The sequence below is a fragment of the Lissotriton vulgaris genome, chromosome 1_1 (assembly GCF_964263255.1).
Source record: "Lissotriton vulgaris chromosome 1_1, aLisVul1.2, whole genome shotgun sequence".
NCBI lineage: Eukaryota > Metazoa > Chordata > Amphibia > Caudata > Salamandridae > Lissotriton > Lissotriton vulgaris.
Genome location: NC_141685.1, coordinates 776,830,962 through 776,845,786, shown reverse-complemented (window position 1 = coordinate 776,845,786; position 14,825 = coordinate 776,830,962). Strand labels below are relative to the sequence as shown.

The 14,825-nt window shown below is 46.0% G+C and overlaps 1 protein-coding gene across 2 annotated transcripts in view; it reads left to right on the top strand.

The window, feature by feature from the left end:
• Positions 1–14,825, top strand: part of TPR (translocated promoter region, nuclear basket protein) — a 684,526-nt gene that overhangs the window by 111,128 nt on the left and 558,573 nt on the right. For both annotated transcript variants that reach the window (XM_086956072.1, XM_086956065.1), the window contains exon 17: positions 5–153. In XM_086956072.1, coding sequence (XP_086812198.1) covers positions 5–153 — 149 coding nt within the window. The remainder of the gene's footprint in view (positions 1–4; positions 154–14,825) is intronic.

Genomic DNA, 14,825 nt, shown 5'->3' with positions numbered 1-14,825 from the left:
CAAGCTACGTGAAGTCTTTGACAGTTATAAAAAGGAAAAAGCAGAGAATGACAAAATGCAAAATGAGCAGCATGAAAAGTTGCAAGAACAAGTCACAGAATTGCGATCACAGAACACCAAAATATCCACCCAACTTGAATTTGCTTCAAAACGGTAATCACTCATTCTCATTTTTTTTCTTCGATATTTTTGCTCCTATATTAGGATAAAGTAAAAATACAACTTCAATGGATGTGGTTGAGCGGATGAGTGAAACTTTTACAGGCTATGAAACACTTGCAGTAATGTTAAGGAAATCCTGGGAGTAGTGAATTCAGGATCAATAAAGTTGCCTTAAGTGTTACTTGGAAGAAATACAAACCAGGAAAGAAGGGTTTGTTTTAACATGTTAAAAACGAAAAAATGAACTTTGACTTCAAGCAATACAAATTATTGAGCCACTAACCTGCAATTCCTGAGCTTCCATCATAGTAATCGATATTTGTAAACAATTTGGCTTGTTGAAAAATATTTTGGCCACAATATTTCATCCAGTTGATTTTTCACTCTTTTGTATTGATCAAATCCCATTCTTAGATATGTTTGCTCTCTGGAGAGACCTGCTTTAATCTGTGAATTGGACCTGCTGCTTGGCTAAATGTTAGTTGGAAGAAGTGGGCACTTTGTGATGTACTTTAGTCTTAAATTGTTAACAGTAAAGGTTATTTGGGTGACGTTGCTAGTTTCTGTCCACACTTTATTTTTTTAAGAACCGATTTTATTTGCCAAATATCAAATAAAGCGCAGAGCACTGTAACCCAGCAACTCATGCATGTAGAATGTACATTGAATTGACTTTGACAGTTTCAACAGCGAAAAAGGACAACTTAAGAGCAATACGTTTGAAGTATTAACAAAAATTGAAAATATAACAAAAAACCCCAGAACCAACCCCCATCGCACTCACACCTACCCCTGATCAGTACCACAAGAGAACAGTCTTGTCTATCCAGACATGATACACCAGTATCCAAGGGGCGATATTGCATGTCGACTAGAATTGGAGGGAAGCCAAGTCAGGGGACTTGGCTACTGAAACATGTTCCAGCTCTAAGCCTCGGTACTCCACCCATCTCCAAATTTTATAATGTTTAAGCAGGCACCCCCTGGCCACAAAGATGGGGGATCTCCAGCCCCATACAGAAATCCATGCCATTTTTCCACGCAGATACCGAGTGTGCCCTCCGAGCTTTCCAGGCTCTGGGGATATCTATTTTGGCTAAAGTGAACCCTAATAACATAAGATGGGGTTTGTATAGGTTACCTCCTATATCATCCATAACATGTAGCAGGACCAGTTTTGGGGATCTGGGGAGGTCCCAGCCCAGTACCTCGGAGAAGCACAGCAGAACCCCTGCCACAATCTTGCTAATGCTGAGCAGTGCCAGACAGTATGGAGCAAAGTACCCATCTCATTTTCACATTGAAGACGCACTGGGAAAGGCCACCAATCCTGCCCTCCAGAGCCTGACCCTAGTGAAATAGACCCAGTGGAGATACTTCAACTGGATAAGGCAAAGGCTTACGGCTATGGTTGACCCCGCGGGGAGGCCAGGGCCTCCACCCAATCCTTCTCCTCCAGTGGGCCTATGTCTCCATCCCAGGCCTCCCTAAGGCGCTGCAGTATGGGGAGCTATGTGTGACCAGGGACTGATAAATCTTGGAGATCTTGTGGTCATTGAGATCCCCATAAATACCTTTGCCTCTATGTCTAAACCCAGCCAGGGACCCCAACCCCTCTGTCATATGTTTGATTTTGATGAGACAAAGAAATATTGTGGAGCAAATCAAGAAACTCCTTAATTTTTGCTAAAACAAAGCCCCCGTTAAAAACCTATTGAATATAGATTGTTGACACCGACTGGAAATGTTTACTTCTAATGGTAGCAGATATGAAGTTTCTAAACACAGTAGGCGCCACAAGAGTTATTTGCTCTCCTGTGCCCCTGTACAATTCATTCCGGTTTTCCTTCCAATATTTAACAGTGATTGAGCAGCACCACTATGCAGAAAAGTGATATGCTGGCCACAGCCTGTCAATCACCACTCTTGTCTCATTAAACCTAATGCTCCCATTTTAACCTTCGTATATTATACACTTTGGAGGGTTTTCATGTTCTAGCAATATAAAGTTTGATGTTAAATTAGGGCCTCTTCCCATTTTTTTTTTTTAGACTATCCGTCTCCGAAAACCTCCTTTCTCAGCAGGCTTTCAAGCTTATGAGTTATGTCTGGGTATTGGGTATCGGGGCATTGTACTTGATAATGCCCTGGTAGTTTTTTGTTTATTTTTGTTTGTTTTTGATTTCTTAAGATGACTGATCAACTGCAGGTGTGTAGTGCATGTCATCCTCTTGTGTAAACTATATCTTCTCTTTCCCATCCCATATGTCCCCCGAACTAGTGATTTCAATTGTGTCCCCACCCATGAAATTCCTGTAGACCATTTAGTCCTGGTAGTTGAGACCTTAGCGGCTTTATGCCTCTTGTTACCTTTTAGGTCTCTCTTTAAAGCTAGTTTCACAATCGCTCCACTACAGATGTGGCAGAAGGAAGTGTATGATACAGCCGAACGCTTTACAATTAGTATAAATTCTTTTTCCTGCCCTTGGTGCTCCTCTCTGTTCATAGTGTTGGCTCGTCTTGCGATGCAAAGGCCCAATTACTCACTGTTCTAGATTGTGCTGCCCCATAGTACTGCCTTACATCTGGCAGTGCAGTGCCCCCTCTGTCGATGCCCTTTTTTGAGTAGTGCCTCTCTAGGAGCCCTGTCATATCAACAAACAAAAAACAAAAAAACAAAAAAATATATATATATATATATCTCACCAATGCTGCTATTTTGGACACCGGCACCCTCCTGTCAGCATCTATTGACACACTGGCTAGAGATTATCTTGCTTTTCTGTATATGCCAGGTTATTGTATAGTCTCTAAAGATTTAGGTTTATAAAGCTATTCGGCAGAAATCCAAATTGATATAGGTGGATAATTTCCAAGATGTAAGCTGCAGTAACACAATAAACTAATACTTTGACCAGTACTTTTGTTTCATTGTTTAAGAGAGATTTTTGGGGGGAGAGTGGGGGAAATATGATGACCAATGCTTTCTCGCCTTTTTGGCTAGCTCTTTTCACACTTTATTCCCCACCTCAGTGTTATCTGCCTTTGGAGATGGAGGTAGTTTTATTTATATGTAAGATTTATAGTGTTTCTCTTCAAGTAGTCTACCAGCTGGAAGCATTCCAGTTCTTATATGGGTTCTTTTTAGTTCAAGGTTGTCTGTCTCCAGTTTCCCACATTTTTGTTTCTGTGCCTTCATTATGAGCCAGTCCCTGATCACCAGCTTCTGTGCTTCCCTTAATGTCTTCAAATGATCTACAATTGGGGGGCGTGGCTAGCAGCCAAGCATGGCGGCTGTGTATTGGAGGAGCTCTGTGAGGAAGGCGGCCCCATCCCGTAAATCCGCTCAATCCGACATAATTCCACCTCTGAGCAGATCCCGCAGTCGGATCAAGCGGCACCGTCCGGTGAAACTCCGGACGAAATTCGACACCGAGAACCGGAAGAAACGAGACCTCTACAGTAACGGCCTACATGCGGAATGGAAGCACCGAACGAAGGTATCCATCTGCCCGACCGGAAGTGAAGGCAAGACTGGAGCGTTGACAAGAAGCCAGCCCTGGTATCTGCGTCACATAAGACCTTCGATGTGACGCAACCCGATCGACAGTGGCAACCAGGGCACAATAACAGTGCGGACCCAGCGGGGAGAGACTGGGACACCTACGCACAGCTAGCACCTTTTGGGGTGAAGGTACATTGATCGCGCTCCGCCGTGGAGGCCTGGGTGGACGGACCTAGCAGCGGAGAACTAGGCAGCAATAGATCCCTTGCAGTGGATCTTCCGCCACACTGAATCCATGGAACCAGCAGGGTGAGGACCTCGCAGGAACACAAACGTCAGGGCAGTACAATCTGGAAAACCCGTCGGAAGCAGGGTCAGTGGGCTGCGATCAGGGACCAGACTACTGAGGACCCGGTTCTCGCACATAGCAGTTGTCCGCTGATATGACTGATGCGTTGCCCTTGAGTTCTGGACAGGGGGAAGCCATGGAGGCAGGAGGGGCCGCTGCCTCGAGGGGACTCCTAACCCCAGCAAGTACGTACAATGGTTTGGGATAGGGATCAGCACTCTGCTAAGTTGGGAAGTTTATGTCCGTGGAGCAGGGAGGGGGGATGTGGAGGGCGATTTATCTGTTCTAGTTCAAGTTACACACGTTACGACAGAGCATACACGCGCACCACTACACAGAGAATCGGATATATCGTACTGACAAGGGATGACTGGCAGGATATACTCAAAACACCTCACTATGACACACCACCCACGATCCACCGCACATAGTGGTATGACACAACAGACCACAGTTCAACCTCTACGACTACTAAACTGGAACGTAAGTGGGTTGGGAGACAAAATCAAACTACGGCTCGTACTACAGGCTATCAAGCGACGAGGCCCAGCATTGGTCCTGTTGCAAGAGACTCATCTCACTGGGCGGGCGTACCAAGCACTAGATAGACGGGGTTACCGAATGGCAGCACACTCAGAATCCACCTCAGGCTCAAGGGGGGGCCGGTATCCTGATGAAGAAATCCTCCCCGTTCATTCTTTTACAAACCAGGGTGGCTGACCAAGGACGTTTCGCAGCGGTTCATGGACAATGGGAGGGCCGACTTCTAAACATTGTGTCAGTTTATATACCTCCAGCACTCCACACAGTTGCCCTGCCAGCACTGGGAGAATTCCTGTTGAATCTCCCAGCAGGGGACACCGTCATTGGGGGTGACTTCAACTCGGTAGTAGATTCAGCACTAAATTCCTGATACGGGCCCACACATCCGGTCCTTCCGGTTTCCAGGGTTTCCTGGAGGCTATGGGTCTGGCGGATGTCTGGAGGCACAAGCACCCCACCACGAAACAATATACCTACCATTCAGCAGTTCACAACAGTTTGTCCCGAATTGACTATTTCTTGATGCTCAGGGACGGTATGCATAATGTAGACACCATAGATATATTGCCCAGGGGAATTTCTGACCACTCTCCGATAGTATTGACTCTCTCCAGCAGGGAGAAGACTCGTAAAAGAATATACTCCACCTACCCTAATTATCTGAAGATCCCCAAAATTAAGATAGACCTCAAACAAGCGACTAAATATTACTTTGACGAAAATGTAGCGTCGCGAGCCTCGGCCTCAATTCTTTGGGAAGCCTACAAGACAGTCCTTCGGGGCCAAGCAGTAGCATCCATCGCAGGGTACAAAAAGTCACAACAGCAAGAACTCTCTGAATTGGAATTATCATTTCACACGGCGAACATGGCCCATATGGCAGATCCCACGGCAAGCTCAACACTCACTCTACAATTACGCCAGCAGCAATATAAGGAGCATCTTAGACTACGTGCGGTCGACAGAATCTCGGGCACGGCACATAAAGTATATGATGTGGGCGACAAGGCCGGAAAAATGCTAGCGTGGTTAGACAAGAAGGGGGGGCAAAGGAGGCATACAACAATTACACACAAGGGGGGGAACACTTCAGACACCCCGAGGAAATGGTGAGCGCCTTGGCAGAGCACTTCGAAGCAGTTTACACCCCAGACAGAGAAGTAACGGAAAGTGCAGCGCTGAACTCCCTTGCTCACATCGTGACTCGGACACTTCCACCAGACGCAGTCCAAGACCTAGACACAGACCTCACGGTCGAGGAAATACAACTAGCAATACATGCTATACAATCAGTGAAAAGCCCTGGGTCCAAACGGGATCCCCATAGAATGGTATAAGCTCATGTCTGACACGCTTAGCTCTCCGCTGCTGGCAATGTACACGGAGAGCCTGTCAAAAGCGGTACTTCCGTTGGACCAAAGAACTTCAACGATAGTAGCAATCCCAAAACCTGGTAAGCCGCCGAGGGATTGCTCGTCTTACCGCCCGATCTCTCTTAATGCAGAAGCAAAAATCCTCACGAAACTACTAGCTACTAGATTAATTGCCCATCTCCCGCTGCTGATACACCCAGACCAATCTGGCTTCATGCCCAATAGGAATACTGCTCCCAATCTCAGGCGTGTGCATGGAATCCTGGCTCGAGCCCCATTATTATTGGAGCCAGCAGTGATCCTTTCACTAGATGCGAGGATAGTGTTCGATATGGTAGAGTGGGGACACCTCTTCGCAGTCCTGTCCCATATGGGCTTTGGTCCTAAATACATAGCGTGGATACGTCTCCTGTGCGCCAATCCGGTAGCTCAGATCACGGCTAACGGCCATATCTCACGCACAATCCAGCTGGCGAGAGGAACTAGTCAGAGATGTCCCCTGTCACCCTTGCTGTTTCCTCTGGTTCTGGAACCGCTAGCAACGCTAATTAGATCAACTCCATTACTGAAAGGGATTAGTTGGAAAGAGGGATGGGAAGATCGTGTATCGCTCTACGCGACGATATGTTGATATATTTGACGGATCCAGACAGGAGCATATCAGCACCCCTCGCACTTTGTGATGCCCACGGGAGAACGTCGGGCTACACTTTGAATTGGTCGAAATCTGTACTCTACATCCTGAAGGGACCAGAGCCGTCCCTCGCGGCGGACTGCCCACTTATGCGCGCCACGGGCTCCTTTAAATACCTAGACATATATATCACCGACAGTCCGGCGGACTTCTTTGACAACCTGAAACCACCCCTGGAACGGCTGCGTAGAGACATGAAACACTGGGCGTCGCTGCCCCTAACGCTCCTTGGAAGAGCAGCACTCTACAAAATGATGGCTCTCCCGAGATTTTTATACGCACTAGAGAATACTCCGTACCCGGTCTCGCCACGATTCTTTCAACAAGTAACTGCATTGGTATCCAATCTCTTGTGGGGCAACCGCCCAGCACGTATTGCACACGTCAAACTAAACAGAAGTTGGTACGAGGGAGGGATTGCGCTGCCCAACCTGCAAATGTACTAATGGGTAGCGCAGCTTAAAGCTATTAACCAATGGCTTCATGCGCCTCAGGAAGACCCAGCTTGTAGGGCTGACGGGGCACAATTAGGCACAGACAGCATGCTACCAATACTCTGACAGAGGCCAGGCAGCAAAATTGATTGGGCCCACGAAACACACGGCCACTATATGGCATGCAGCAGAGGCGAAACTGGGTTGGAAGGGTACGTTTACAAAGGTCACCCCGCTCTGGGATACCAAGGCGCTGGGACGACTGCGGCGAAGTAAGGGGTTTGCACAATGGAACCGCATCGGAATATCCACGGTGGGAGACCTGTGGGACAGGGAAACAGTGATCCCATTCACCGTGCTCCAGCAACAATATAACTTAGGACCGAACGTAACGTACAGGTACGTGCATGTGAGAAGGTGGCCTGATATGCAGTGCTCACTATTCTAGTGAACACTATGTATCAGTCCAGCAACCCTTATTGATGATTGGTTGTAAGTCAACCTTATAGACCAGCTATCCTAGTAGCGTGGATACGAGCAGTCTAAGGCTAAAGACTCGAGAGGGCGTGTTAAGCCAGCTGTTTACCACACATATACCCCTTGAATACCAAGTGAAAGGACACCACACAAGTGTTATGAAAATAAACAGTTATTTATTTAAAGATCACAACAGCCCTGTACTCTTTATGAGGACAGGGTACTAAGCACAAACCAAAACTCTTACAAAAATACTTAAGTTAGCACAGTATATACAAATGCCCGAGGGGCACGGAAAACCATATACTCTGAAAGTGGAATGCGAAATTCCTAGCAGGTAAGTACAGTACTAATAGCTTTTGGAATCGCTAGGACTTGACTAGGGAATCGTTAGATTACTTCTAGGAGGCCTAGGGGACTCGGGTGCAGTGTGTGCACTCTCACGCGAGATGCGGACAAAAGTCTATGGTAACTAGGAATTAGAAAGTTAGTGTTCTCGGGCGAACCCGACCTGGTAGGGAGAAAACGAAAGTAGATTCTGACCCTTGGATAGTGAGGCTATGCTGGGGCACCGAAATGCCGAAGTTACCTAGCCCAGGGGCTGCAGCTGCATAGGTCTGAAAAGACGTCGGGAATCCTCGTAGACGGACCAGGAGCCGGAAGAAAAGATGCTGGCCGGTGACCAGTGAAGAAAGTTCAGTTGGATCCAAGCCTGGATCTCGAAGGTAGATGACACCTGAAAGCAGAGGGGACCAAGTTCGAGACTACTAGTCAGTAGTCAGTGGGCACCAGGAGGGCACCGGATGGTAGCCACCTCGACAAGGTGAGTGGGTGACGCTGTAGCTCGAAGATCTCGCGGACCAGGAGGCGTTGTCGGCGACCAGGATGGAGGATCGAGCTGTCCCACGAAGTTGGAAGCTGTCGGCGTCGCTGGACCCAGGATTGGGCAACAAAGCCTTGGCAAATTCAAGCCCACGCGGTGGACCTAAAATGGCGTCTGGAGTGGACCAGGAGGGTCCGGGGTGCCTCTCTTCAAGAAGGAAGCAAGGGCCAGTCTGGAGCAACCAGACCAGCAGTCGTGAAGTTGTTGGGCGTCGTTCAGAGGGCCACAAGCCAGCCGGCTAGTAGCCAAACAACGCGGTGCACAGCAAACAGCAGAAGGGCCCCACGCAGATCGTGGAGATGCAGGGGGGCTGATCTTGGGTGCTGGAGCTGCGCAGGGTCGGGGCTTCTCGGACCCCAAAGCACTCTCCCGTGGAGGACACGGTGGGCTTGCAGTAAAGATGTCGTGCAGTCTTGGCGATCGTCGGTCCCTCGAGGTCTCGTCGCACTCACGGTTCTCAGCTTGGCTGTAGAGGTGAGTAGAGGTCAGAGGTGCCAGGGAAGCCGGGTCTCGTCGAGCTGGGTCGTCGGATTCGTGAAGAAGGACTTGCAGCAGACCGCAGTGTTCTTTAGGATGGTGCCCGCTTGATGCAGGGTGACTACTCCTTAGCCACAAGGGAGAATCTTGAAGAAGAAATCGTGAAGTCCTTTCGAAGAAAGTGGTATCTTGATTCCAAAGATGATCTAATTTGAACAGGGGGCCCGCTCCTATCTTTATACTAAAAAAGGGGGCTGACCCGGTGACTAGGTCCTGCCTATGGGTGGGACTAGGTGGGGGGTGGTTACACCCCTCAGCCATGCCGGACTTCCCCAGGCCAGGGGCTGGTGTGCCCCTGGAACTGATTCAGACCGGCCTATGCGTAGTGAGCACCGGGGTGCCACTCAGCAGTCACCTTCCTGTAAAGCCCTGCCTACCCAGGATACACAAAACCATGTCTGGGACGGTGCTAGCACCGCCCCTGACAGGAAACCCTTTGTCCAGGCTCCCCTCACTGGAAGGACTCCCAGCTGCAGGGGGTCAGACTCGTGTCTGTGGTGGCAGCATCCATTTTGTGGAGCTGAGGCTTCAGTTAACTTTAACCGGGGTTCACAGTTACATACATGTCGTGTCCCTCTAGAAGGGTGGAATGCTAACCCCGTCGCCAGAATTGGCGAGGGGTTAGTATTCCAATTCGTATGACACCTTACTCGACATGTTTTGATAAAGCAATACCAAAGATAGCATTTAACCGCGAGGATTATAATGCACTTAAGAGTATATGGTATGCGATATCATGGAACAGCTATTAGGACTTGTTTCCGCAAGCTGCAGACAGGCTCAGCTCATGCCAGAGCACCATCTCACACGATTCCAAGCACTCTGCCTTCAGGATTGTCAAGGCCTGCCATAGGAGTGACTGATAGGAATCTGTGTGCCCATTTTAGGGTTAGGTATAGGTATACTACACCTACAGCAAAGGGTGAGTACACGACTTTGCCCCAGCTGTCATGCAGCCAGTTGTGTCAAATTTAGGAGGCCAGCCAGGGGTGGCATAATACATGCTGCAGCCCCTGGCAGCCCTGGGTACACCCATGCCCTGAGTTACAGGGTCTGATAGGGTGGCCCAGTACCAATTGGAAATGTACCTAGGGTACATGGAATCCATTTTAAAGAGAGAGCAGTAGGCCTGGGGTCCTGATTGGCAGGGTCCCAGGTCGACTATGTCCAAAACCAGCTAAAACACAGGGCAAAAAGTTGGGGGCAACCATAGTCAGGATGTACCTTCCTACAGTGCAGAGCAGACACGCATTGCTGCAGGCCATACCGCAAGACACTGACTTCCCGGAATCCTCTCCACTAGAGGACAGGCTACTCACTGAATACATGCAGCATGGTGCAACTTCACTTACCTACCGAAAGCTGACCAATAACCTACCAGACCCTACACTTCAATTACGAGAGAGATGGGTGGAAGAGGTGGGCGACATGGACGATAGAGTGGAATGATGCGCTGGCGTCCCGGAGGGAGGTGGAAATTTCGGCCAAGTTCACACTGGTACAACTCAAAATCCTACATAGGATATATTACACTAGAACCACACTACACAAGCTGCAAAGGGCACCACATCCCTATTGTCTTCGGGGATGCAGTGAGGAGGGGACACTAATCCATACCCTCTGGGAATGCCCATTAGTAACCGACTACTGGAGACAAGTGATGCGTACCATTTCACAAACACTTGAGGTCTCGCTAGTACCAGAGCCACGTAAGTGTATCTTGAACGTTTGGGAGCCGAATGACTTACCCAGATATGGTTAAATATGGGGCACGTTGGGCATTATGGTGGCAAAGAGATATAGCACAGAAGTGGGGCGCGTCGGAACTACCTACCTTAGCGATGTGGAACAGGCACATGGAAATGCTTATGATTACAGAACGTGCAGTGTATGTTACTAGGGCTAGCCCTCGCAAATGGAACAAAGTGTGGACTCCTTGGAATGTATATAGGGGGAACATATGTGACCCATTGCCGGAAGATGATGTCTCTAGCTCCGATGAAGATGAGGGAGGGGAATAAGACCAGTATCAGGGGGTAGTAGACCTAAGCAACATGAATAGTGATATATCGCGAATGATACTGTAATAAGAAACTTCGGGTGTACATGACTGTCTATTTTCATCTCTACAGTGCTATTGTCGTATTGAATGTCAACGTGTATGTTTGTTACACTGAAAAATAATAAATTGGTTTATAAAAAAAAAATGATCTACTATTTCCTCATTCTCCGCAAAGTAATGTTCTAACGCCTGCTTCGTTATTTCTGCCATTTATTCATTGGTTAGCTACCAGGGTTGTAGCCTCCAATCTGCTGCATGTTCTCTGCAGGATGTCTGCAAAACCAGCAAGGCCCAGTGTTCCGATTATTCCTCTTGCTCTAGAGTGGCCACCCTAAATCTAAAAGTTTCTGGAAAGAAGTGGTCTATGCAGGAGCGCATGTTGTGTGCTCTAGAATAGTATGAGAGAAGACCTTGCTCAAATCCCCTTTGTCATTTAACCCATGGATCTTGCAAGCCCAATCAGTTTAGTCTGTGTTGGTACAGATCTGTCTTTCATTTTCCATAATCCTATTGAAATCCTCACCCAGGATCAGTAACTGCAGTGGCGCTTAAGCAGTAGCCTTCACGGCAGTCCTAACATTATAGACTGTCTCTTTCCAGTGGAGCATAGATGTTTGCTAATCTTTTTTCACCCCTCCCCCCCCCCCCCCCCCCCCCCCCATATTCCCATTGCTGCTGCATATCTCCTGTCCAAATCTCCGCATGTTTTCCCACATGTAGTGTAACAACTAAAACTCATTCCCAATCTGATCTACTTTTCCTCAAGATCTCACCTCTCAGATGGGATCATTCTATGCGGTCGCTTGACCAATTCAGCATTTAAAGTTGTTGTTAATACTGTTTTATAATGTTGTTTTGTTCTATACCCACTGGATATACTATGTTAACTCACATGAGTCCTCACATTTAGTTATATTGATTCTGTTCATACAACCTGTATAGCACTCTGATAGGTTTGGGTCTAGCTAGGACTATATAAAACTCAAAAAGTTATAAATAAATAAGATTAACTCCATGTGGTTGCACCCAAAACAGGACTGGCACTAAACAATAACTGTCAGCTGTGGATTTCAGGTGAAACATCTCCAGTAGTTCTTACAGATAATTGTAGAGAATGGGGTCAATCTATGAAGTTAGAATTTTTGGCGGGGAGACCAAGCTTGATAACTATTCATTTCTTCCAAGTGCATGAACATGCTGTTTGCACTCTTAACACTGCACTGCCCTTTTAATGTTAGTCTGCAAACAAGTTTGGCACTCATTACCTACTGTGGTCCACTAAAGAGTTTGCAAAAAGCTAAAAACCTATATCTGCACTAAAAAATTTAGTTTTGGAAGAAATAGTCGTCAAGCTTTTCTCGCACTGCATGTTCTGAACTCACTACCTCACCAACTCCTGACGAGTTTGCCCCTGCTTCCTAATTACCTTGAAAAGTAAACTTTGGCAACACAATTCACAAATCAAGTTTTCAGCACCCCTGTCAAAAATCGGATAATGTTAAAATGTAGGAGGTGGTCCTTAATACGAACATGGCTTGGAGAGGTATGGACCCCTACCCTCCCTTCAATCACTTCCTAGAACTATAGTACATTGTTCTCTTATCATTATAATTGGTTGTTCTTTATCTTAATTTCCTAATCTTTTCCTTGGCATTAGTGTTTAACCATCTGTTTGTATTCTCTATTTCCCATTCTATCAGTTTTAATTTACCTGTTCTATATTTGTATATTCCTGCCTTTGTTATGGTTTGTCTGTATATCTAGTGACTATGAATCCATTACTGCTTATGAGATTGTTTCTCAGTGAGCTATTTCCACTGAAGAGAATTTTAAATGGGTCCTTGAGTTGCAATACTTTGGTTATCCGGTTTTCCATCAACAGTTTAACACTGTGTACCTCCACTTTTCCCGGTCAGGCTCACCAGCCATATATTTCACTTAGATCTACCTTCTGCTTCTCTGGTTTGATGGTACATGATCTTGTTTGCTTGCAGCATTGTCAGGCAGATGTATTAAATCCTCTGTTTCTATCAATAGTTGCTCCATCTGGTGCACACTATTGGTCTTCTGGAGATCGGTCCTTAGCAGATTATCTAGATTCATTGCATCTCTTGTGGTCCAGGATTGGTTGGGTATCTTTCACCACTAATAGTACCTCTTTTAGCATGGTATCTGCTGCACCTGTAGGTCCTCATGGTGTCTCTTTATTCCTGTGGTTTTGATCCTCCAGATAGTTTTAGTTTAAGATACTAATCCACCATATAATTTGTTAATTTGATAGAGCCCAGAGACCGTTTGTAGCTCTTTAGTCTAACAGGTAGATTAAAAAGATTTTTTTCATCAAAAGTAACCCACCGGTACTATAGGATGTCGCTTTATTTGTTTGTGGGGTCAAGATTTCCTACTCCGATACTGCACCTTTTTTTTAATGTTTATTACTAATTAATTTTCATTAAAATACATTTTCAAGGCAACTCACTGACACTTAAGACCTATAGGCTTGAGATCCAGAATGGCTAAATAATTTCTATAAAGAAGCAAATTCACTTGGCAGCCATTTATTTCTGATGGATTACCCTTGGCATAATTTAAAGTCTTTTAGCTTGATTAGAAAGACAGAACAGTAATGGCAACACAGCATAGCATTGTTTCACCCATTATGTTTCGATAGCTGTTCTGACTTTTCCCGGTGAAGCAGTGCAGATCTGTGTCAGTTTCCTAATGAAATGCAATAAATGACAATGGACCATCTGAAATCTCCAATTATGCAAGTATGTGCTGAAAAACCCATCAATCTTTCAAAAGCTGATAAACAAAAGTACTTTTACATTCCCCCCTCTAATTGACTTACCTGCTAGCGATTTCAGTGCAAACATAAGGTGCAGTGTTGAGTGTTCAGTGTTAGGCCTAAATCTTGCTTGTTGCACGGCGATTGATGGTTATCTTTGGCCTAGTCCTCTGGATTCTTCAGCAGCATTAACTGAGCAATATTTTAGCTGTAGGCTGCTGGGTCATCTAGACTTTATTTTTAAAAGCAGGATTATTAAGAAGGAACCTTCCAACTAGATGGAGCTGTTTTTATATTGACAATAAGTTTAGCCCAAAGCTTTATATTTCTGTTGTACACTACATTAAGTATCCCGTCCAGATCAATGGCCTTACTCAATTTTGTAAGAAAGTGGCTCTATATATAATGGACCAAAGTAAGGTACAGTGTGTATAGAGTCCCCAATCTCCAGAGGTATAACGGAGGTTAAAGTCCGATATGACCTTACTCCCTAAAGTGGTAGCTTGGTCGAGCAGTAAGTCAGTGTAAGGCATTTGTTGTACACACTGTCAGCAAAAGGTTTCACACACTTAAGAACTGAAACAAGTCCAATTGTTTTTATATCAAGATAGTTTTATTTTAGAACCAACAGGTATCAAAATTAGTGACTTCAGGTAGCTACAGGCGTTGCAATAGGCAACACAATTTCTAAACACACTTTAACATTGAGCTCAACTTATCTTTCTACATAAATGTAGTTGATTGCTTTAAGGATTACTTTTCTAACCACAGGACTGGATCCTGGATTCATTCCCGGGACCTAAGCTGTAAACCGTTAAGTAAAAGCGTTTTGGTTACAGTTGTGATTTTTAAAGAATATAAATGTATTTACAAAGTTGACAAACTTTTCAGTGAAAAACTAACAATGTTATCCTATGGAAGGAAATTCAAGTCACAGGTAAAGTAGGTTCTCGTTACTTTTGTAATCCAGTACTGGACTCGTAGGTTCAGCACTGGGACCTCTACCCAAGACAGGTAA